Source organism: Embiotoca jacksoni, unplaced genomic scaffold (assembly GCF_022577435.1).
Source record: "Embiotoca jacksoni isolate LCO1_2020_lvr unplaced genomic scaffold, fEmbJac1.0.p SCAF_19, whole genome shotgun sequence".
NCBI classification, from domain to species: domain Eukaryota; kingdom Metazoa; phylum Chordata; class Actinopteri; family Embiotocidae; genus Embiotoca; species Embiotoca jacksoni.
This window is the reverse complement of record NW_027185329.1, coordinates 1745542-1769306: the sequence shown is the minus strand read 5'-3', so window position 1 is coordinate 1769306 and position 23765 is coordinate 1745542. Positions and strand designations below refer to the sequence as shown.

The 23765-nt window shown below is 41.8% G+C and overlaps 1 protein-coding gene across 3 annotated transcripts in view; it reads left to right on the top strand.

Moving 5' to 3' along the window:
• nos1apa (nitric oxide synthase 1 (neuronal) adaptor protein a) overlaps positions 1-23765 on the top strand; it is a 143004-nt gene that overhangs the window by 66974 nt on the left and 52265 nt on the right. For all 3 annotated transcript variants that reach the window (XR_011178401.1, XM_069152982.1, XM_069152981.1), the window contains exons 5-6: positions 7577-7685; positions 19677-19800. Coding sequence is in view for 2 of the 3 variants with exons in the window: in XM_069152982.1 (XP_069009083.1) it covers positions 7577-7685; positions 19677-19800 (233 nt within the window). In the remaining variant the exon portion in view is untranslated. The remainder of the gene's footprint in view (positions 1-7576; positions 7686-19676; positions 19801-23765) is intronic.

Sequence of the window (23765 nt, the reverse complement as noted above, 5' to 3'; positions counted from 1 at the left end):
TCGAAAATGAATTAGTTGAATTAGTTGAGTTAAATGATTGAACTAATTCTCCTTACTTTTTCGATCCAATGTTTTGGCGTCAGCCTTGGAAGTAACTGTCAAGTCCGGGCATTTGTTTGAGGTGTTTTTTTGTTACTTGTATTCTGTTACAATATTTGTTATTTCTAGTTTCCAAACCCCGACATTGTGTTTTCTCCCCCGAACCTCAACCATGTGCTTTTATTTAATAACCCCAAACCACCTGCTGTAGCTAAAAAGTTTCTTTTTTTTGGTTGTTTTTTTTTGTGGTCCACCACATGAAAACGTGTAACTTTCACGCCTGGACAGCACACAGCGTGGCTATTTCACGTTTTGGCTCTATAGTGGGTTGAGATATTATTTTAAAGGTTGCTTATCTACCCTGCAACAGTTTCCTTTCTGTAAATATCCAAACACCAGAGTGTGAATGTGATCAAACACAAACTTACCTGCAGGTCTTCTCGCCTGAGGCAGAACACCGAAATACCACATAAATAGTTCACCTGTCTCAATTCGTTTGGAGCTTTTGTGTTTACGTGAGAGAAAAGTCCTCCGTTTGCCTTCGCCGAGCTCGGTTTATTGCACGGCATGAGATATTGATCCCGTGTTTCACGGCAAAATGTGTTCAAAGACGTGCACAAACCGGGGCGCTTAACGTTTTCAGTAAATAATGCATCAAAGAATAAGTTCTCACCTTGACTTCAGTAGGAAATTGCCTGTCTGCCGGATGAATTAAGGCTGTTGTGTAACTTTCAGAATTGCCAAGGCTGTGCTATAAAAATTTCCTGTTTTTTTTTTCTTCTTCTTTTTTTCTTTCTGTCTTTATGCGGAGATTTCGCTGACACAGCAGCTTTTCTGATAATGAACCTCTACCTTTTTTCACCCCTTGCCACTTATAGTCATTTTCAATCTACATAATGGCTGATCTGTACGCGCTTGTAATTACGTTTTTGTTTATCTCAGTGTTGCCACAAAATCCATGCTGCTCTGGAAAACTTTTTTTTCTAGGTCGCACCGACACCATCTGCGTAGTGAGATATATAAACGGAGGGAACAGAACAGAGCTGGTAATTGTGAAAGCAGAACTTCTGTTTTCTCCCGCTGCTGAGCTGTTGAGTGGTTTTAGTGCGACACAGTCAAAAGGGGCTTTATGGAGCCTCTTTCTGTTTAAAGCGGCGATCCACTTGAAGTCTGCAGCTCAATTCAAAGTGAAGTCATCTGTTGCAGTTAAATTAAAAAAAAACATTTAAATAAGCAGCATTCACAAATTATAATGTTTTTTGTTTTTTTTTACTGTTTGAAGCGCTTGAATTCTCACTGCTAGTGCAAATCTTTGAAACTGTGAAAAACTGGTAGTGAGTCAGTGGGAGACTTCATAGTTCGTCTTCTATATTAAATCTGAGATATCTGAAAAATAAATTAAAATATCATGCAGCTCGCTTCTACAAATGATCCCAGGGATGTTTCTGGCTTTCATCTCTGTCTGTCACATAAACCTGGAGACCAGCTGGAACCTGTCAAAAGCCTGAACACATCCCACTAAAATGAGTGACGTTCACACCGCCGACGCACAAATCTTACAACAAGCAATTTATTTCTGCACGAGAAGCATTGTTTCAAATTTACAAACCTGGACCTCTGACCTTTAACCTCTTACCTGAAAATCAGGTGTTCAGCTGGTTTGAGATTTAAAATACACAACAATCGGACTCCAAACACATCACTTAAGACACGAATAAAGTCATTATGAATTAGTAGGTAACGTAAGAACGTTAACCGCACCCTGTTTGTAATATTGCTTAATTATAGCACATAAGGACACATTGCACATCGTAACCTTTTAGTTTCTCCGGTCACCTGCATGTCAAGACAGTAACTGAAGTTCCATTTTTCATAAAAAAAAAACATTTTTATTAAAAATTTCAGGTCAAATATGACCTTTAATCCTCAGAAACTCCAACATAATTATGGAAATATGACTCGACGTGCAGCGACGACACCCCGTCGACCCCTTTTTATTCTTGCGTTGCAACACCTGCACGTTTAAAAGCACTTAAACGCGTCACTCAAATCCAAATTCGTACAATCTGAGTTAAATAAAAGATCCAGCTTTTAAACGCCACAAATCTGACGTCGTGATTAAGTCTTCGGACATTTCTGCGTCTTTCTGTTGTCGTTTATGTCGTAAATATGAATCCTACTAATAATAATTCTGCTATTAAAAAGCACACGATATCGGAAACGTGATGCTTCCTGCTCGCGGGAGTCTAAACGCCAGACGTCGGGTGCGTCGCCGTATCGATCCCCCGTCGACGCGTTGCCTCTTATGGCCTTTGATTTATTTATCAAAGGAAGAAATAAATGAGGGAGGCCGCCTGAAACGAGCCCACTTCACGACTCAAGCATCACAGCCTGCTGCCCGACGGGCCGTTAACGTGGAGGGCTTTGTTCACGGGGCGGGGGGGGGGGGGGGGGGGGGGGGTACTCCTCACTCCCTCACCGTCTCTGTGTCGAGCCGGTTTTTCTCACCTCATAATCTTCCTCACACACTTTTCCTCGCCTCTCTCCATCCTCTCGTTTTGCTTTCGCCGTCCTCTCTTTCCGTTTCGTTCTTCTATCGTCTTTCTCCACGCGACTTCCCATTTTAAACAACACATTTCGTCCGAGCTCCGTTTGGTAGTCGGGACGGCAGATTTGCTCTGATTGCTTCTTCGTGGGATTTAGACACCCCGCTGTAAAAGGTCACAGTTGGAACGGGGCAGGAATCCTTGAAATGTAGAAAAAAAAAAAAATAAATAAATATAACTTTTCTTCGCTTGTAGTTTTCCTCTGAATGTTAAAGTCGCAGTTCGGGTCAGAGAGGCCACCAGCAAAAACTTCAAAAGTTCCTCAACATTGTGGCGATCGCAGCCGAAGGAGGTGACCTCGAACTACCGGTTTACTTCAAAATAAAACCATTTGATAAACTTTTACTTTCAAATTGCAAATGAACATTTTGTGTTAAAAACGTGTTTAAAATGTTTTGGGGGGGAAATTATTCCTCAAACCTGTGAGAGTCCCAGATATGAACATTAAACTTGACTATCAAAGATAATGATAACTTTCAGTGTGAAATGAGGCTGAATTACAGTATATTACCGCAAATTATTTGATTATCGTTCACCTCTATAGATACAAATGCATTTTAAAGTTGACATATGGCAACATTGCCGGGATTTTTTTTTTTTTAATTATTATTATAATTTTCCACCATTTTATCATTAACTGTTTAATTACCTTGAGTTTTACGATGATCCAAGAACCTTTTCCAAACTGCCTGAATACTTTCCTGAAGACAAAATGCTGAATACTTTTTTTGATGTTTTGTTGGCCTAAAGGAAGTCAAGTGGAAAAACAACTCAATAAAAACTGGTATCAGATTGTAAAAAAAAAAATCCACCAAGTGTTAATTATAACTATAAATAATAAATCGCCCTCAATAAGATGCTAAAACACCCCAAAATTACAGAGGACATGTCCTCAGTGCCCTCGACGGTACAGAAATATTAAATCTACAGGAAGTCTTAATTGCATTCTGGTCTGTTGACACATTGCTGATAAAACAATGTAGAGTTTTTTTGTTTGTTTACTCTCCCCCTCTAAACTGCATGAGTCTCCGCATCCGCCTTCATTTATACATCTCAACCTGTTAGAAACGCTGGAGTCATTTCGTCGCAACAATTTTTGCCTCATTTGACAGCAGCAACGATTCACCGCTGATGTTTCCAACAGCTGTATGATTCATTTTTAACTTAATTTAAAGATATTTTTTAGATTTGTCCTCGAGAGGTCGGATATTATCTAAATGATCTCAAATTAAAATGGATTATTATTGATCTGTGGTGCTGCGTCGTGTTTTGGAGAAGTTGGTCCTCGTGTTGACCTCTCGCAGATTCAAAGAGGCGTCTCTTCTTTTTTTTTGTGCTGTTTATCTGCAGTTTATTTGTGTTGATGTGGAAAAAATGCTGCGGATCGTACGTTTAAACAGGAAAGACATCCTTCCCCCCCTTTGAAAACACCAGATAAAAAGTTCGCTGTCAGCAGTACACTTGCAGTCTCGATTTATTTCACCATTAACCATCGCCGACAAGCTTTCGCGTCTCTCGTTTCCACCATCCGATCCACCGGCTGCATCTTCACCTGGATTGTTTGGCAGCTGGTTGCTATCGGAGACGGTTGATAGAGACGTATCAGACGTGTCATCTCCGCTCCGCTCGGGGATTTGTCAGCTAAGCCAGTCGACTGAAACTCACTTTTTACCCGCTCTCAGCTGAGCCTCGCTGTTGCAGCGTGTAATATTTCTGTTTTTTTTATTTTATCTTCGCCTGATATTTGCCATGTCAGTCGACGGAGCACGAAAAAGGGGTTTTCCCCCCCAAAGCTCACGTTGAGTTTTAGATTTTTATCGCAGTGACTGCGAGTCTAAAAATTAAAGACTTGAAAGGAGACGGAGCAGCCGGATGGGAGCGGTCAGTTTTTCTTCCCAGGAGATGACACGGTCTGATAACTGAGACTCTTGTTTGTTTGTTGACGTGTAGCCGCATTAGACGACAGCTTTCCTCACACCGCTGAGTTTGCAGTAATCCCTCCAGCTTAATGGTGACTCCATTTAGAGTTTCCAGCGGCTTCCTGTCACTTTGAGCATGCACATCACTAAATGGGGATGGGTGATGACAACAAGTGGTGAGACAAGCAGAGCTGGGGATTGGGAAGCCCCACCCACCTGTAAGACACGCCCCCAGAAGAAAAAAAACAACCTTTTTTGAGGCCTGATATCTAATTAATGATTATTTTCAGACAGACCGCCAGAAAACGATTAAGAAGGAGTGACTTTAGTGAATGAAACACAGAAGTTGAATGAGAGTCCATGGAGCCATTTTTGTAGCCAGCCTCTAGTGGCCCTCGGTGGTATTGCAGCTATGTCCACTTTTTGTATACAGTCTTATGATTTGCTGTAGTTGTACAAAAGCAGGATACAGCCGAGTGAATCAGAAAACCTCAACGGCCAACTTACATTTTTTATTATTCATGAGTTCTTCACACAAAACAAAACAAAATCTTTGCGCAACATGATCGGTCTCCTTGTTTGCATTTGTGCTTTATAAAGCTGCTTTTATTTTCCGAAACTGAAAGCTGTTTTTTTCCCCCCTCTAATTTAAGTAAATCTAAATAAATGATAATGTGAGACACATTAAAATAATAAATAATTGCTCTTGCAGCAGATTTTTTTATACTTTCCTACTAAGTTGACTTCTTGGAACAGATTTTTGGAGCAGCGCTCTGGATCTGAAATCAGGCAGAAACTCTCCAACTGTGTGTGTGTGTGTGTGTGTGTGTGTGTGTGTGTGTGTGTGTGTGTGTGTGTGTGTGTGTCTGTGCGACTGCCCGCAGATAGTCTGTGCCTACTATTTTGACAGTCTGCTTTGCGGGGGTTGACGAAGGCACCGTCAAGACCTCAGGTCGTCTGGCTCCCGGAGAAAAGAGGCCAAAACAAATACCACAGAAATGTCACTGTGTATAGATGAAACCCCTCGATCTCTGGTGCACAAACACACACACACACACACACACACACACACACACACACACACACACCACCATGTACGGTAACACACTCAGACACACATTTTGACAGAGACAGCAGGCTCGTTTGCATAATCCCTGGTCGTCCACTGTCTCCCTGTAATAAATTACTCCGAGCGTCCGACCCGCCCAACCTCATATGGCACTAATTGCCCAATTAGGAAGCTGCTCTGCCCGAGGTTTCTGCTACTTCCTGCGGTCGCTTGGTATTTTATCAAATTCTGTGTTAAAGCAACGCAAACAGATGGACACCAAACTCCCAGCTAAAACATCGCAAGAGTCTTATTTTGAAAAAAAAGACGACAACTCTTCAAGGCGATGAAGTAATTTAACGGGCTCCGATTCAGCTTCTTTAGGACGCAGCGAGTGACGGGCGGATGAGGTCGAGGTTGCTTTGATTGACGTGCAGTTATTTTCATGAAAGTATTTTTTGGGGAAAATGTTACGTTTTCTCAACATTTTTACAAGGAACAGAAAGTATAACGTTGCCACGGATACATCGTGGGCAGCAGCATCATGAGACGGGCTTTTACGTTTGCCGCATTAACTATTCATAACTTTGTTTTTTGCTGCGAACCACTGAATGTACTGACACATATCTCTGAATGATTTTGATGTTAAAGAAATCTTAAGAACTGGAGCAACACTTTGTTGAAAAGAAAAAAATATATTCGTGTTAAAGCTTATATTTATACTTATCATTAACATCGGTGTCATCGTATTTGCTGCATGATTAGCAACACAGCTTTTTTCACTTTTTTTTTAATTCGTGACAATTTCTTTGCAACAGAAAAGTTGTGGTTTTGTTTTTACATGATCGGGTTTTAGGCACAAGACCAAAAACTATTAGTTTTGCTCATTATTTCAGTATGTCTGGGTTTGTTTTGTTATTTTTTTTTTACTTTGCTATGACCTGTTAGGTCTATTAAATCGAGCAATAGACTCAAGCGAAGACCGTTTAAATACTAAAACACCGTGGGAAGGACGAGTCCTCCTGGTCTCTGGTGTACCAGAACATCATGCTTCAAAAAGAAAGTCAGAGAACGTCACGCGAGCAGCAATTATGTCGGTCACAGAATATACTAGCAAATGCAAAATACATAAAACAGGGGAAGAACTGTGCAAAAACTCTTTTTATGAGCTCCAAGATGAAAACACATTAATGAATCATTCATTATTCTTGAATATATTTGCATAAATTAAATCGTTTCTCAGATTGAAAAATTCCAGCTGTTTGGTTTCAACTTTCATCACATCTCTTCAGCAGTGTTTCTTCTGTCGTCACGAATTACATCCATCCTTCCTGCAGCTTATTGTTTCTTATCTCTTTTGCTCTCACTTTTTTTTTGCTCCTAAACTTGTTTCTTCCTATTTACCTCGTCTCTGCAGGATATTCTATATCTCCTCTTCCGACCGGCACAACTCTATTTTTGGTCTCAAAGTTACTTTTCCTCCCTTCATCCTCTTCCACACGGGGTATTTATTTATTTGTTTATCATTATAGTATTTGCTCCTCTGGCTCCTCTGCGCACAGCGATGTATCACTCTTGTTATTTTGCTCGGAGATTAAAGTTTACTCCGTTTCCGAGCTTCCTGTTCCGAAAGTCCCCGAGAAAATATCCCCAAAAAACCTATCGGTGTATTGAAACGTCACTTCGCCCCTCAAAATCGAATCGAATCGCAACTTTCTCAACTTTCTGTTTTTCAGCTCCGTAGCTAAAATAATCCGTCTCTCGCCTCTGGATTAAAACAAACATGAAAAAGTGTTTATTTTTGTCACTCTGAAACCCCACAGAAACGGGCTCGCTGCCTATTTTGCGTCTTAAGATGCATTTAGAAACGCTGCCGGCCTTCTGTTTGCGGTTTTATATCGGATGTTGTCCTTGTTGTTGTTGTTGTTGTTTAACATTTTCTGACCTATTTCAATCTCTTTCAGGATATTCTACGTGTCTCATGACTCCCAGGATCTGAAGATCTTCAGCTACATCGCCAGAGACGGACAGAGTAACGTCTTCCGCTGCAACGTCTTCAAGTCCAAGAAGAAGGTGAGAGAACTTCTGTTTGATCATTTAATCGGCATCTCTACTTGTTACGCAACTTCTTCGTTTAGGATTCATTAATTCTTGGTTGACATGATTAAGAAAAAAAAAAAGATTACAGTTTACCAGCTTTATGGATTTTTCTCAAAACAAACTCAAAGATTTGCAAAGGTCAGTGCTGTGTGCCAAATGTCGTACTTGCGTATTAACGCTCACAATTTTAAGTGCATCGGTGCGTTCGCACTGTCAAGAAACATGCAGTGAACTACAACGATGCACTCAATACTGTCCAAAAAGAAAAAGAAACGCTGGACACTTTCCACCATAAACGGTCGCCACCTTGTAGAGGAAGTGGGCGGGGCCACCGACGTAAATAATTTTCTAATTAAGGCTTCTGAGGAAGCTGCAGCTGTTCCTGAACGCCTCACTAAGGTGTATTTTTTTCCACTGCTGTGTTAATCGAGTGTGTTTAAACAAGAGGGCTCGAAAAATACGTCGATTTCTGGGTGAAATAATTAAAGCTGCAGGTGATGTGGTCACATGTTGAGGTTATTGTCCGGTCAATGTGCGATTAGAAACAACACTACTCGTGTCAACTGCACTACACAAGTAAGAGGCCTAACATGTAAGAGTGCTATTTGTTAGTGTACTAAAGGAAGCGTGTCGTTTGTTTTGACTTCTTGATTCTTTCAGTTTTCACACATTTGCGATAACAAACTGGTCAAACGTTGCTGCTGTATAACGCCGAGGCAGAAAAAAGCCCGACCCTGAACGTGTCATTTTCGATGTTTTCACAGTCTGGTAGTCGAGTGATGTTTGAAACAAATCCTCCTCCTCCTCCTGCTCCTCTTAAATCAAGTCGCCGTCGGAGTCACACATCCTGACAACGTCCAATAAAGACACTCACGGCTGTCGGGCAGCAATAATTCCTCCCGGCGCTGCGGGCTTCGTCGTTGTTGAGTTTTTTTCGGGAACAGGTTTCGAAGCTCCCCCGGTGGGCAGGATGTGCGTCTGCAGTGATGAGCTGAGCGGAGACGAAGAGGAGACAGAGTCCGGCAGTGTGACTCAGTTAGTTAGAGAAACGGGTTTTTCCATTTTAGCTGCCAATTCGCAGGAGTCGATGGTTTTAAGTCCACGGGTTAGCGGGGTGAAACACACACTGCCTCATTATCTCTTACAGACAGACCGACACTGACACATGAGCGCGCACACACACACACACACACACACACACACACACACACACACACATGCACGCACGCACACACACATTCTGTTCAGAAGACAAAATGGAAAGTGACGCATACCAAAATTCTCCGGGGCAACCAGAGCCCCGAAGCCATTAAGCTGGAAACTGTGTGTGTGTGTGTGTGTGTGTGTGTGTGTGTGTGTGTGTGTGTGTGTGTGTGTGTGTGTGTGTGTGTGTGTGTGTGTGTGGAGGGGGGGGTTTACGCAGACAAGTTTTTTTTTTTAAAGTTTTTCTGTTTTTGTTTATTAAATTCTGTGTCTCAGATGAATGAATTCAATGAATTCAATGAATTCAGTTTTACATTAAAAAAAAATTATAATATCAATGCAGAACATCACAAAAACACAAAAGACGAAAATAAAATACAGGAACGATTCAAACAAAAAAGTGCAAACAAACAAAGAACAACCTCAAAAAAGAGAAAGTGAACAGCAAACGGACTCGGTTTAAAAACATAAATACGAATAAAATGTCAATATTTAGGGAAATTTTAAAACTACATGGAGTCGTGGCCGAAGCCTGCAGCATCAACATTTAAACATTTTTCAGGGTTGTTAAAAATGCAGTTCACAAAACCCAACATTAAAGTTTTATGCCGCAGTTATAAACAACAGAAGTTTATGAGACTATGTTATTGAGAGATTATTTGGAGCTGTGAACGTTAGTTGTTCTGGGTGTGTGATGATTGACAGATTGAGAGCATCTGGTCCTATAAAAACACTCATATTGGTACATTGAAATAAAGTCAGCAATGTAGCAATAAAGTTTATTTGGCTTCTCCTGACAATAAACCCAAATTTTTCTTAAATACATAGTTTCCTTGACTCGAACCTGAATTAATTAAATTTGGGGCGACTTTGAAGCAACACAACAAACTGTAAAGACAAGCAGAGACACACGGTAACACCATCTTCTGAAGTTAATATGGTGAACATGTAAAGCAAAGAGTTAACCAGAAGTAACTAGAGCAGACACAGAGGAACATCAGCATTGTTTTGGGGTTTAAAGTTTTCTCTCCTTGTTGCTCTGTTTTGGTCTCCACCTCCTCAATATCGGCCTCGACTTCTCTACACTCACCAGCTGGTCACTAACTTTGCCTCATAGTTTTTAATAATGAAACCAACCAAAACAAGGAGCTCAAAGACACCAGAAAGCTCGATGGAACTGCAGAAAAGAGTCATATTTATCTGTGACATAATCATTTCATCATTGTAAATATAAACTTATTGATTAGTGCGGCTTTAAATATGACAATAGAGACAAAGAAAGGGACTTTAAATGATCAAATACAAAGATTAGGTCCAAACAATACTACATTGACTTCCTTGTCTGTGGCTTTAAATAAGTCTGATGACTACCAGTACAACACAATCACAAAAAGACTCCGGCTCCATAGACTCCCATTCAACTTCTCTCTTGAAATTTGAAGTCAATAAATGTTTTCCACGAGTTATTTCGGTGTCGTTCGCTAAAGTCGCTCCTTCTCATTAATTTTCCGGCGGTCCATCTGAAAATAATTCCTTCATTAATTAAATATTAGTCCTTAAAAAGCGATATGTTTAGGGCCGTGTCTGTTTGATTGAAAGGCCTCTGGTGGGCGGGGTTGAGTGTCGTCGGACGATGTCCGAATTGCCGAACTCTCGAGGCTTCAGAACGGCATCCTCAAAGAACGCAATAAAAGTAGCGATAGGTGGAAACTTGCGTATCTCAATTTAGCTACACTATCGAGTCAGCTGTTTGTGTGCAGCAAATGGACGGTAAATGCTCAGTTAACGACCACTAATGCTTTTACACCAGAAGAAAAGAAAAACATGAAAATAATACCTGAGGTATTATTATGTATTTGTCAGGACTACAGAAGAAGACAGAATAAAAGAGAGAGGAGATAAAGGAGAACATATACAAATAATAAGACTGCACGATGAAAGAGGGGAAAAAATGAAAAATCATGAAAAGGAAACGAGGCTACACACATCAAACGCGCTATAAAAACGTCCTGTGTGGTTTTGTGCGAGTGCGTTTTGACATGCGGAAGGTTGCGGGTGTAAGATTAAGTAGAAGATTAAGCAGACTTTATTTCCCTCTTAACGACCAGCAGTGGAAAAAAAAGAAAAAAGAAAACGGCTTGGCTTTAAATCACGGTGACATTTAAAAAAGAAAAGGGGGCTCTAGTGGCTTCTGTGAGTTGTACCGGCTGTGAGTTTCTCTCTCGGTTTTAAAGGAAGCCAATGAATGAACCTGGTTCTCTATTATGTGGAATTGGAAGCGATGGGGCAGCGAGTGTTCAGCAGAATACCGAATGCTGAGTCGGCGAAAAAAGATCACCGCACGTGTGCGATCGGCTGTTCTCGTCGCAAAAATGATTGTGTTTAAGTGTAATTTTCGTCATTGTAAGAGTCAGTTTTAGCTCGAGTCGAAGGGTCGGGTCAGAGATTTTAGGAAAAATGTGTAAATGAAAGTTTGAGGCTGATATTTAACTCGTCTGCATTTTGCAATTTCACTGTGGACTTGAGCAGAGTGTAACGTCACTTTTTTTTTTTTTTTTTTTTATCAGCAAGAAAAGACTGGAAACCTCAAGTATTTTCTTGATAATACAACTTTACACACTGAAGAAATATTCCTTTGAATTCTACCTTTTCTGGTACAATTAAAATGTAAAGTGTCCAAAGGCTCCAAATTATCCCCGATTCTGAAATCTGAAATTTTCTATTGGTCCGAAGAAATCAGTAGATAAAATCACCCTCAAGGTCCATTTAGCAGCTGTCACACAATCATTGGCCAGATTTGGTGTCCAGACAGTGGTTCCCCCACACATAGACGATATTTGGTGACTCAGCATTTTTTAATTTTTTTATTTAATCTGCCCTCGCTCTCCTTCTCCCGGTGCACCGCTTCAGTGCAGAAGAGTTTTAGCTCCGCCCACAGCGAGACGCGCAGAGATCAGAGGACATAAACACAGAAGAGACTCTCACACTGAGCTGGAAAGAAAACGGGTGCTTATAAATTAGGTGAATCACATCAAAACGATATTTTTGACCGGACTGCGACAGCGGGGGGCGGAGCTACACGGATCAAAGTTACAGTTCGCCTAAGTGCTGCGACTTTTCAAATTATAAGCCTGAAGTTTTCACTCAGGGTCCAGCTTCATACTAGGAGGAGCAGGGGGTCCCAATCGAAGGGGAAAACACTGGATTTTATTACTTCAATTTGATATTAAAACGCTATATGTTGGCACTTTTCAAACTATATTGGAGAGTTGCGTGCACTGCAGCAGGCATTTAGGAAACATCTAGTGTAATTGTAGATACAGGAAATAACCTGTCTTGGCACCAACATCGGGAAGCGATCGTGTGTTGGTGTCATTACTCGCTCAGTCCAATCTTTTTACCATATCGGCACCAATGAGGCGGTAACACATTAAACAAGCCAAGCGTCAAGAAACACACACATGAAGACGCTAAAAGACGAATGTGTGAAACTTGGTTACGGTCTTTTAAACCTGATAATGGACTTTTCCCACCACCGCTGCTTTAATGGATATCTTGCAGCTGTGCATTTTTATGTTATTCCTATATCATATTCGTTTTTTTTTTTTGTTGTTTTTTTTAGTTCGAGGAGCTAAGAAAAAGTTGTCAATTTGCTCATTTATTACTCGAGTGGTTTATGAAGTCATCTGTTGTCCACGGCCGGTTTAATGAGACGGAGAGAGGCGAAATAATGAATGCATTTTTTTTTTATCGGATTTTTAAATCATATTTTGCTCGTAGGCAATCACACTGCTAACTACTGCGGCATGAATACAGCCTGGGTCAAGTATTATATTATATACTGACATGGTGGCTTAAAGTGCGGGATGTGTGGTGGGTTTATATTTTAAATCTGGTACAGTGTTTAAAATTTGTAGATTTTAAGGATTAAAGCCAAAGATCAGTTGTGTCCTCGCTGATGTTCATGAGCGCTGAAATAAAAAGACATCAGGCTATATATTTCCAGACATATCAATGGCGAGCACTCACTTTGTTCCCGACACCGCTTGGTTACGATAATTGGATTTAATATCCTTTCAGCGCTTTTTATTGAAACACCATATCTCACTGAAACGATCCTTCTGTCTTGAACTCTTTGTCTTTTTCTTCTTTTTTTTTTTTTTTTACTCTCGGCCTAAATTATTTTTATACCTCTCTGTCAGAGCTTCTGCACCAAGTGGCAGGATTAAATTGTTTCTTCCCTGACGCTACATATCGGTGGTGCGGTGGGATGTATTGATCACGAGAGATCAGCGCTGAGATGTAAACACGCAGAAGTCGATACGCCGCCCGGTTTTATTGGTCAGTGTGTATTAGTAGATCAGTGTGTAATAGTAGATCAGTGTGTAATAGTAGATTAGTTTCTCGGAAGAGTTTCTGCTGCATGGTGTCTCTATGTATAAAACCAAGGACATTACACCTGCCAACCGACAGCGGAAACCTGATTGCACCACCAGCCTGTCAATCAAACAGACACGCCCCCCCCCCTCTCACCCTCCAATCATACAGCTTTTGGAGGCCTGGAGGCATTTATGACAGGATTATTTTCAGATGGACCGCCATGAAACTAGTAAGAAGGACAGACTTTAGCTAACAACACCACATTGGCTCCTGGAAAAAAGTTATTGGCTTTGTATTTCACGAGAGAAGTTGAATGGGACTCTATGGAGTCAGAGGCTTTTTAGAGCCAATCTCTAGTGGCACTAAGTGGTATTGCAGCTGAAGGCCTCATTTTTTTAGACCTGGAAGTTACGTTGATTTTTTTATATACAGTCTGTGGCCGAAAACTTTACCAGCATAGTTGGATCTACTTCAACCCCCCCGCTGGTCACTGATTGGTCCACCATTCAAACCTTAATACAAACAGGGGTTTCCAGGACTCTAATCACAGCGAAGACTGAAGTTGTGAGCAGCTATTTAGGGACACAGCTGAAACTGCACCTGAAAGCAATCTGCGTAACAGTAGGTTTTTGACTACTGCAAGTTTTTTTTAGCCATGTTTGTTTCCTGTCCAGCTTTAAGTTTGGAAAGGTCGCCGGCATCGCCGTGCGAAATTCTAAAATTACTCCTACTGAGATGCCAGTTTCCCTAACGAGCATGTCTGGTGACTGGGGGAGGAAATGGAGGCATCCGGTAGGTTCCCCTTATCAGGACCCTTCTTGTTGGAGTGTTTGTGTGTGTGTGTGTGTGTGTGTGTGTGTGTGTGTGTGTGTGTGTGTGTGCGTGTGTGGGTGCGTGTGTGTGTGTGTGTGTGTTTTTGTGATGTACTCTGGCCTGTGCAGCACCTGGAAAGTGAGCTAATTGTTCCGAAGACTCAGACGTCATGAGTTCATTTCGTCGCACTCCACTTACTTCACACACACACACACACACACACACACACACACACACACACACACACACACACACACACACACACACACACAACCCCGTCCATTGATTAGTACCTCTTTTCATCTGCCCACTGTTCTTCCGTCCTCCTCTCCTGATAATTTCCGTGAGGAAATCCAGAGTGTTTGATGAACATCGGGCCGTGGCAGGTTGTAGCCGGTGATCAGGGGTGTCACTGATGCAGCTCTGTAAATAAAACTCCATCGTTATTGTTGGCTGAATTACCGGCTATGAATTTGCTCATCAATAGAGGGGAGAGACACGGCAAAGGAGTAACTCCCCCGACCGTCCCCTCTTTGTTTACCCCGCTTATTTATTTCCTAGATTGCATTGTATTCCCACCTTTTGTCCCTCTTTTTCTTTTTCTTTTTTTTTTTTTGTGCCAAGACCTCCAAGCGGACAGCAAAAAAGCAGCACTGAGCCTCGGTGGGTAATCCGGGATAAATAATGCATCGCCCTTGTTGACGAGGCCCTATCGTATCCAGCCGGCGAGAGCGAGACAGAGGCCATCATCCGCTGCAGTCATCCGCCTCGCTGGCAGCTTGACACCACAGAAGAAGAAGAGACATAGAAAGACGGAGATACCGAGAAAGGAGTGTTTATTCAGTGGAAGTGACAGGAGAGGAAAAGTGATGGTGGTGGGAAAGAGAGAGAAAGAGAGGCAGACAGAGATGGTGACAGATGTCCAACGTAAGAGCTATTACACGTCTGGATGTGGAGGCTTTGCATTTGAGTGACGAATCTCTTAGCGGTCCTGTCAGCTGCCCGAGTCGGAGATCTTTACTGGAGAATTGGCTCGAATTGGTCGCATGTAAACAAAAAATTGTTGAGATGCGGGACGACTGTCCTCATGACAAGCGAGTGGACTCAGAACAGATGAGTGTGTTGGAAGTGACTGAGCGTTTAAGAAAATAAAATCACACTGACAACAAGTTGCCAAAGTGTCAATTTTTTATTTTTGTATTTCTTACAACCCATATAATTGCTCCAAAACCGACTCATACATGTTTTGTTATCTTTTAGCCGTGGTAAAGCTGAAACAACGAAAACTACTTGGTTACTGTGAACAGGAAGTGATTAAGGTGGTTAAGGCTGGTAGACAGGCTGAATTTTTCTTGGGGGCAAACAGTTTCGAGAAGGATTTTTTTTGTGTGTTTGCACAAATGAACAATCGTGTTGATTTCTGTTGTCCTGATTTAGTTCAAACTAAGCGGCAACCAACAGCGACGTCACCCGTCGGTTTCTGATCGGCAGTGACGAAGCCTCGAGTTTGGATTTTGTCCGTTGCCACAGGCCTGTCAATCAAACAGCCCCCCCCCCCCCCCAAAAAAACCCCACGTCTCTTTGAGGGCTAATTTCTAAGTAATGATGGGAATTTTGTTTTCATATGGACCTCCAGAAAACAAATAAGTAGGAAGGCCGTTAGTTAACAACCAAAATAACTTAAAAGCATATATTGACTTTGTGTTTCATGAGACAACTTAAATGGGAGTCTATGGAGGCTTTTCGGAGCCAACCCCTGGTGGCATTCAGCGGTATTGCAGTTTATGGCACTTCCACATTTAACCTCATTTTTAAGATCCTGAAGCTACGAACACTTTTATATGCAGTCTATGGTTCAAACAGAAGAGCAAAAACTAAATTAAAAACTGTGTTCACGTTCAGGCACGAGGCAATAAATTTAGGTTTTATAATCGACTCTAATCTAGTTTCTGAGTCCCATAAGGATCCTAAACCAAAGCAGCTCCAAGTCATTTAAAGACTAAAGCGAAGGTAAAAGCTTTTATTCTTGTGCGTTCTTTTATTACAGTTAAGTTTAACTACTGCAATACATTTCTTTCCATGTTCCCCAAAAAGCCTTTAAAGCAGCTGCAGCTTATAGAAACTCCGCTGGAAGCAAAGAACTGAACTCGCGTCTCTGCAACGGCAGAGGATAGATTTCTAAGATAGAGATTTAAGATAATAAAAATATGTCCTCAAACTAGAACTCGATTTTATGCTTGATACGCTCCAAAGATATATCCCTGACCTCCGAAGTGCCCTCAGAGCTCCCTGCTGCTTACTATACTGCAGATTAAAGATTGGGAGTTTCTGCCTGCTAAAAATTCACCTGTTTATACCGAGAACCTTTTTCTTCTCACTGACCTCCACCCTGCATATCGCTGCTCAAATTTAAAATCATAAAGATCTGACCTTAACACTTCCCCGCATCTTTTCAGTGGGTTTTTTTATTTTATTTTTCCAGTGATGTTCTCATTTTAGATGCCACACCTGCTGCCCAGCTTTTCTTTCAGCAATTCAAACAGATCTGCTTTTGTGTTTCAATGACAAATGGAGCTGAGAAGGAAATGTGGCCGTGCACTCGTTGCCACGGTGCAAAAATATTTATTGATATCACAACAGTCTGCTTAAAGAGACCCTGAAGAAGACTATGAGAGGAAAGTGTTTTGTTGCATTGTTTACTACATTGCAGCCTTTGGAAGAGTCAATTAAAGCTTTTCAGAAAAATGCTTCTTTCAAATGGGGTTGTGTTTACTGAGAAGAGTCCGTACGAACGTCCGACTCTCAAGCTGCTCACGACGTCGGATTTTTGGCCGGCGCCATCTTTGCTAATACGGAGCTGTTTTGGAGCCAGAAGTGACCATATTTGGGCGAGCTGGGGGATCTGACTCAATCTGATTGGTAACCCGACGATACAACGTCCCGCCCATCGATAGCTACAACCTGACTGCACCACCGGCCTGTCAATCAAACAGACACGCCCCCAAAAACACACAAGCTTATTTTCTAATTAATGACAGATTATTGCTAAGTGACTTTAGCTGAGAACACCGAAATAACCCGTGAAATAAATTTCACAAGGAATTTTCGGAGACTAGTTGAACGATGGAGCCGGAGGCTTTTTGGATCTGCCCTCTAGTGGCACTCAGTGGTATTGCAGCTTGAGACACGCTGGCATCGGCTTCATTTTTCAGACCCGGAAGCTACGTCCACTCTTATATCCAGTTTGTGGCCTGAACCAGAAAGATGGCCTGAAAAAATGGTGCCAAGTGTGTTGGAGGTGGATCCAGTTGTTTCAAAGTCTCTTCGCAGGTTGTTCAGTTGATTTGATCGTCTTTTTTTTTTTAGGTTGTTTCAACTTTAAGTTGACAAAGTGAGAAAAGAGTCAGGAACACATGAAGGGCGATGAGGCACGAGCGGTATCCACAGAGAAGGAGGGACAGTGCTGCGAACTTCGTTTTTTATATGGACTTTTGATTAATTCGATATGTTTTCTTGTCAGCAGAAGCCCGTTTCGCCGTCGTCTTTTAACAGCAGTCAGCCCGCGAGGCAATTTTCTCTTGAAGTGGCACTAAGTGTCTTTTTTTTTTCTTATCCGTTCTTGACGCCCGTGAAAGCGATGTCGCGTCTGTTTTCGGGATATTAATACTCATCGCCGGAAAATTAGGAAAGAGAGAAGGCGGATGTCACGGCTGAGAAAAATCTTCTTTTTTTTTAATTTACTTTATTTGTCTTTACTATAAAAATAACTCATCGTTTCTGAAGACGTCTCTCTGCATTCAGCTGCTCGTATCCATGTCACACAGTTGTCTAATGACACTGTTACCGCACACTAACTACAACGGTATCACAGACAGACACCAGATTCTAATATATACAAATTGCAGCTTTGTTTTTTGTTTTTATTCTCGTTTTAGGACATCTCTGTTCATTTTCTTTACCAAATTTTGATGCCTTTTTTTTTTTTTTTTTTTCAGACCGATCGAATTGCTACCATTTCTATCTACTATCGAAAACATGATGTGTCATTTGGTATCTAATTTTAATACTTTGGTTATTCGACAAATTCAAGCCGATTATCCTCCATGCAAAGTGTTTATGGGACATTTATTAATTGTAGCCACAGAAAAACAACCATTGTTACACTCTCCCCCTCTAAACTGCATGCAATGCTTGTGTAGTGTAATTTTCCTTTTCTCAAAATGGATTTATAGAAGTGGTTTTTAAAACGAGCCCACGCTGAAGTCTTCAAACTGCCGTCGTCAACACAACAGTTCAAAAGGTGTTCAATTTACAAAACAGCTTTTACAGTAGTTGCCACATTATAAACTCTCATTTCGTTTCCTTCTGTTGCTTCACTCTTTTTCAGAAAAATTGCATTTCAAATTAAGTAGTTTTGGACTTCCACCAGGTTCGATGACTCCAAACAGCCACGAGATGTTTTCTTGAAGTGGCGACAGGTCGTCAGTGACTTTTTTTTTTTTTTAAAGGTGACTGAACGTAACAAAGCAGACGCGACCGTCGGTTTTGTGGCTCAAAGGCAGCCGGGTCACCGCTGGTATTTTGGCTTTGTTCTTGGTTTGGCAGCTCCAAACTACTTCTGCTGATTGTGGCAGCTGCTGTCTGGTCACTATGGAAACAACATCCACACGAAATGAAGCAAAAGCAGCATAATTTGAATTGTTTTTTGAGTTTTTGTTTTGGAAAGAAAGAACAGTAAGACTATAGCCAAAAAAAAACAACCTCACAAAAGAGGGTGTGTGTGTGGAGTTGTTCTGGCCCAAAACCAAAAACAACAACAACAACAACAAAGAATCCATCCGAGTCCATGCACCTGCGGGTAAAAATGGAAAAAAAAACAAAAATCCAATCGAAAAATAGAAATCGCACCAAAATATATCCCAGACAGCATCATCAGGTGACGCCGTTAGTCCGTGTGAGTTAGCAGCTGACTCCGTGACCCACTTATTCTCTTCTTCTGGGCCCTGTTGTGTCTGTTCGATACAAAACACACACACACACACACATTTCTGGGGCAACATCTGGGTCCGGTCTGCATCTGACACCGGGGGGGAATAAGGTTCAGTACATCCAGACATTTACCGCGAGAAGCCCCGTCCCCCCCGGTACATAAGGAGTGATGGTTTTATTAACGTTCCCTTTGTTTCATTTATCCAGTCCCTCCAATAGATGCAGGATCAAATTCTAATTTCTGCAATTTTACCGCAAAAAAAAAAAATCACGTAAATCGCTTCACAAATTTTTTTAAAATCCGGCGCAAAATCGCAAATGTTTGATGGCAACAATCACAAAATAACTCACCGAACTCCTGCGGGGACTGAATATCCCGGAAAAAGAAGTGGAGACTCAAACTGTCAAGAGAAAAATCCAAAGAAAAAGACATCAAATTGGATAAAAAAAAAATAAAAAAAAGTTTGATTCTTGATTTTTTTTTTTTTTTAAACACAAAAGTGGCACTTTTAATAATCACACGTGTATTTCTGCCTCTTCCCTCCCCCCCTACCCCCCCCCCCCCTCCACCTCCTCCAGAGTCAGGCCATGCGCATCGTCCGGACGGTCGGCCAGGCGTTCGAGGTGTGTCACAAACTGAGTCTGCAGCACACGCAGCAGAACGCCGACGGACAGGAGAACGGCAGCGACTGCTCCATTACAGGTACGCACAACAACAACAACAACAACAACAACACACAACCTGAAATCTGTCCTGCTCATCTGCAATCAGCCGACGCAGTGAAATGTCTTCACCGTCTGCTCACCTGTATGTAACAGCTTTGAGGAAATCAGAGCGTGAGACGGAGGAGAAGCAGAGCGTCGATCGGTCGTTTGTTCTGGCGTCTTCATCTAAAAGTTGTTCCCCTGTTTGTTTTTTTGAATGCAGACAAATTCCATCAATTATATAAAAGACAAACAGGGGATTGAAGATCACAGCCGTATGTACATGTTCACCGTAGGATGAGACGAGCAGAGCCGGGAACGTGTAGGCAGGTAGACGCGTGGGTTGATGGGATCTGACGGTTCAGGTGTTAAAGCGCCGGTCGGTATGGAGGAGGTTTTAGTTTTAGTTGTGGCTGTTCAAAAAAAATTGTGAATATATATAAAAAAAAAAAAAGAAACTGAGAGGAGACCTTTTGGGACAAGTTGAAAGTGACAAACAAAGGGTCATGTTACCGGGAGGAAAAGCCAAGCTGGAGCAGCTGCTGGGTAAAATCTATATTTTTTTGTAAGGCCCAAAATATCCTCAATATAAGTTTTTTAAAGTTTGTTTTGAACAACGTTTTACTCTAAAATTATTCTTCTTTTTTTTGCCGTTCCTTCATTATGCAACAAGAGTCTCTCTAACATCATAACACCGTCTTTTTCCCCCCGACACTGCAACATGCTGCCTTGATTAATTACCGTTATGGTTTCCCGCTGAAGGGGAATTCAATGGGAGGCATCCTGTCTGGTGATCAACTAAAACTCAACTCAGGTTCATGTTGTTGTTGTTTTTTAGCACATATTCACACAGCGATGCATCGCAAAGGGTTTCGGAGAGATAAAATAATGAAGTTAAAAATACAATAAAAACAATAAACAAATCAATAACACAATAGAGTCTCAATTAAAAGCTAAGCAGGACCACAGTGATGTTTTTGGTTCAATAAACATGTAATAAGTTTCCAATTTCACTGCAAAATTATCTGCAATATACTTGAGACAGAAAACAACACGCAAAGTTTGTAAAGTTTTTTTGCGATGTCACTTCGGTCGAAGATCTAAAAGTACAAATTTAATCGTCATCAATGAAAAAATGTTGGGAGGAGTTTTGAAAATGATAGTCAACTTGTAATAGACTAGGAGGGTTTTGAGTTGAGCAGCTAGAATCCATTTGTATGTAGTAAGTTTTCATCCCAGCGGCACTGAAAAACCTTTAAAACCAAAAAGCAGGAAGAAAATGCAGATTTTTAGGTCATGGGGGGGTGGGGGGGTAGGGGGAATAAATCTAAAATCTCCCCAAAAAATGTTGGAAATTTAAAAAATACAGTCAAATCTGAAATCTCATCTCACACAAACACCTACAACACATCACATGTGTCCTCAAAGAGCCAACAAACAGATCTTGGACACACACAGACACACACACACACACACACACACACACACACACACACACACACACACACACACACACAGGCGTGCTGCCTTCCCGCCTGCAATTGTGGGAGAGGGCAGCGCTGGACTGGATGTCACGGATGAGTCAACCCGAAGAAAAAGAAAGGCAGCGCGCAACAACACTGGTGGCCCGAGCCCACTTCTTCTTTTTATGTGCAGCAGCCCGGTGGGTCGGGGGGGGGGGGGGGGGGGGGCGGCGGCGGGCACGTGGCTCCGGGTGGAGGTCAGGGATCTGTTATCTCCACCTCCTCCTCATCCTCTTCCTTCTCCACCTCCTCATCCTCCTCCTCCTCCACCTTCCTCCTCCTCATCCTCCTCCTCCATCACCTCCTCCTCCTCCTCCTCCTCCACCTCCTCCTCCTCCAACCCATCCAGAGACCAGTTTGCATTTCACACGCCGATGAGCCCGGAGATCACCCAGGCTACTGTCGCTGTACATCCACACATATCGGCAAAGTGTGTGTGTGTGTGTGGGGGGGGGGGGGGGGGGGGGTGCACATGCAAAAGAGAGAGAGGCCCCCCGCACACGCACACACACACACACACACACACACACACACACACACACACACACACACACACACTGTCACGGCGCGTTAAATAACACAAGAGCCCGTCACGCACAGCCAACGAGCTTATCTGGAGAACTAATTATCACGGCGGTGAAAAGGAGACGGGACGGAGAGAGAGGAGGAGAGAGAGGCAGATTAGAGCAACGGGAGGGGAAAAAACGTGGCTTTAGTCGAGGGGGAAGGGGGGGTCGGGGGGGGGGGGGTGGATGAAATGAAGAAGTGGATTATCGGGGCTGGAGAAGTGGAGTTGAGCTGCAGGGAGTCCGACAGAAAGAGGACAAAGTTTTGTTCTCGGACGACGAACAATTATACAAGAAGAGCTTTGACATGAAAAAGCAACAAATATAATCTTATTAACAAACAAACAACTTGGCGACGAGCTGGCTCTCCGTCGCTGCAACTGGAAATAATAAAGGGGGGGGGGGGGGTCGAACGAACAAGAGACGACGCTGCACGGGACTCAGCTCAGTGAACTACAAGTGCACTGAATTCAGCCTACAGGAAGATATGATGAAACTTATTGCACATTTATATTCAGACATTAATATGCAGAACAGAATTTGTTTATCTGACGGAGCGAGCGAGACGCAGTCGGCTTGACTCGGCTTTTCTCTCTGCCGCCAAAAGGCAAAGATGATGGCACTCGTGTCCAATTTGGGTTTTCACTTGTTTACCCGCTTCAACTTTAAATCTTTTTGGTTTATTGGACTATTATGGTGCAAAAAAAAAAAGAAAAAAAAAGTGCTTTTCAGCCGAAACGCAGCGCCCCCATATTCTGCTCAACGGGTGTTAAATAGGTTAAGTAACAGCAGTCTCTTCAATAAGGAGAGTCATTAAATATTAATATTAAAGATCACCTTCAGGCATGTTTTAATATAAAGCACCTTACTTTTACTTACAATGTGTAGATGATATAATTGTTTTACAAAAACATTCAATTATCTGGAAAAAATCCTTAAAATGAATTTTTTTTTCTCCCTCATTCAAAAACTATACAAATATATGTGTAACTGCAACATGTCAAACTTCACCGTAACATCCTTTTTTTCTTGTTTTTTTTTTTTTTTAAAGTGTTTTTTAAAAAGCTAAATTGGACTAAGCTAAAAAATGTGTGATGTCACAACTTTTGCTCAAAGGCCCCGCCCCTTAAAAAAATAAATCAACGTTCCCAACTTCAGCAGATGAATGTGAAAACAGCTTTCTATGAGCTCAAACAATCAACTGTAGGAACTAAACAAAACAAGAAAAACATGTTTTTTTGAGTTTTTCTTTATTTATGTTTTGTACTCAGAATCGGGTGAAGCTCGTGATACGCAGCCAGCGACTCCAGGCGTTGTCGTCGGGGGGAAAAAGGCAAATTGTTCCAGCAACTGTGACAAACAGTGTTAAGAGTTGAATCTCTCGCGGAGCCAAATCAAACACGCTCGAAATAGAAAAAACATTCGAGAAAGATTTGGGAGTGCTGGAGGCAAAACAAAAAACTGGATGTTAGACTTCATAATAAGTCCCCAATGTTTATTAAACCTCTTGTAGAAATTCAGAACGGCAACTCCATCAAATTTGACGCCGCAGAAATGAAGCGCAGCGAACGCTGCAGCCATTTTAGTCATCTTCCTTGAATGCGTTGCCCTCGGCAACCTTAAAAAAAAAATGGCCGCAGTGCTTTTTTTTTTTTTTCCTCCTCCTCCGGTGAAATGCAGCATAATTGTATTGATGATCTTCACGCACGATATCTGCTTCTTCGCAAACTCACACGTCTCTAGTTTCCTTTGCAATAATTTGGAATAAACTGTACGAACGTCAACTGAGAACACGAAATAAGAAAAGTTGCATTGAATTATATCTTTTATTGTGTCTCCATGGTAATACAATAAAAAGACGTGTATTGTGCCGT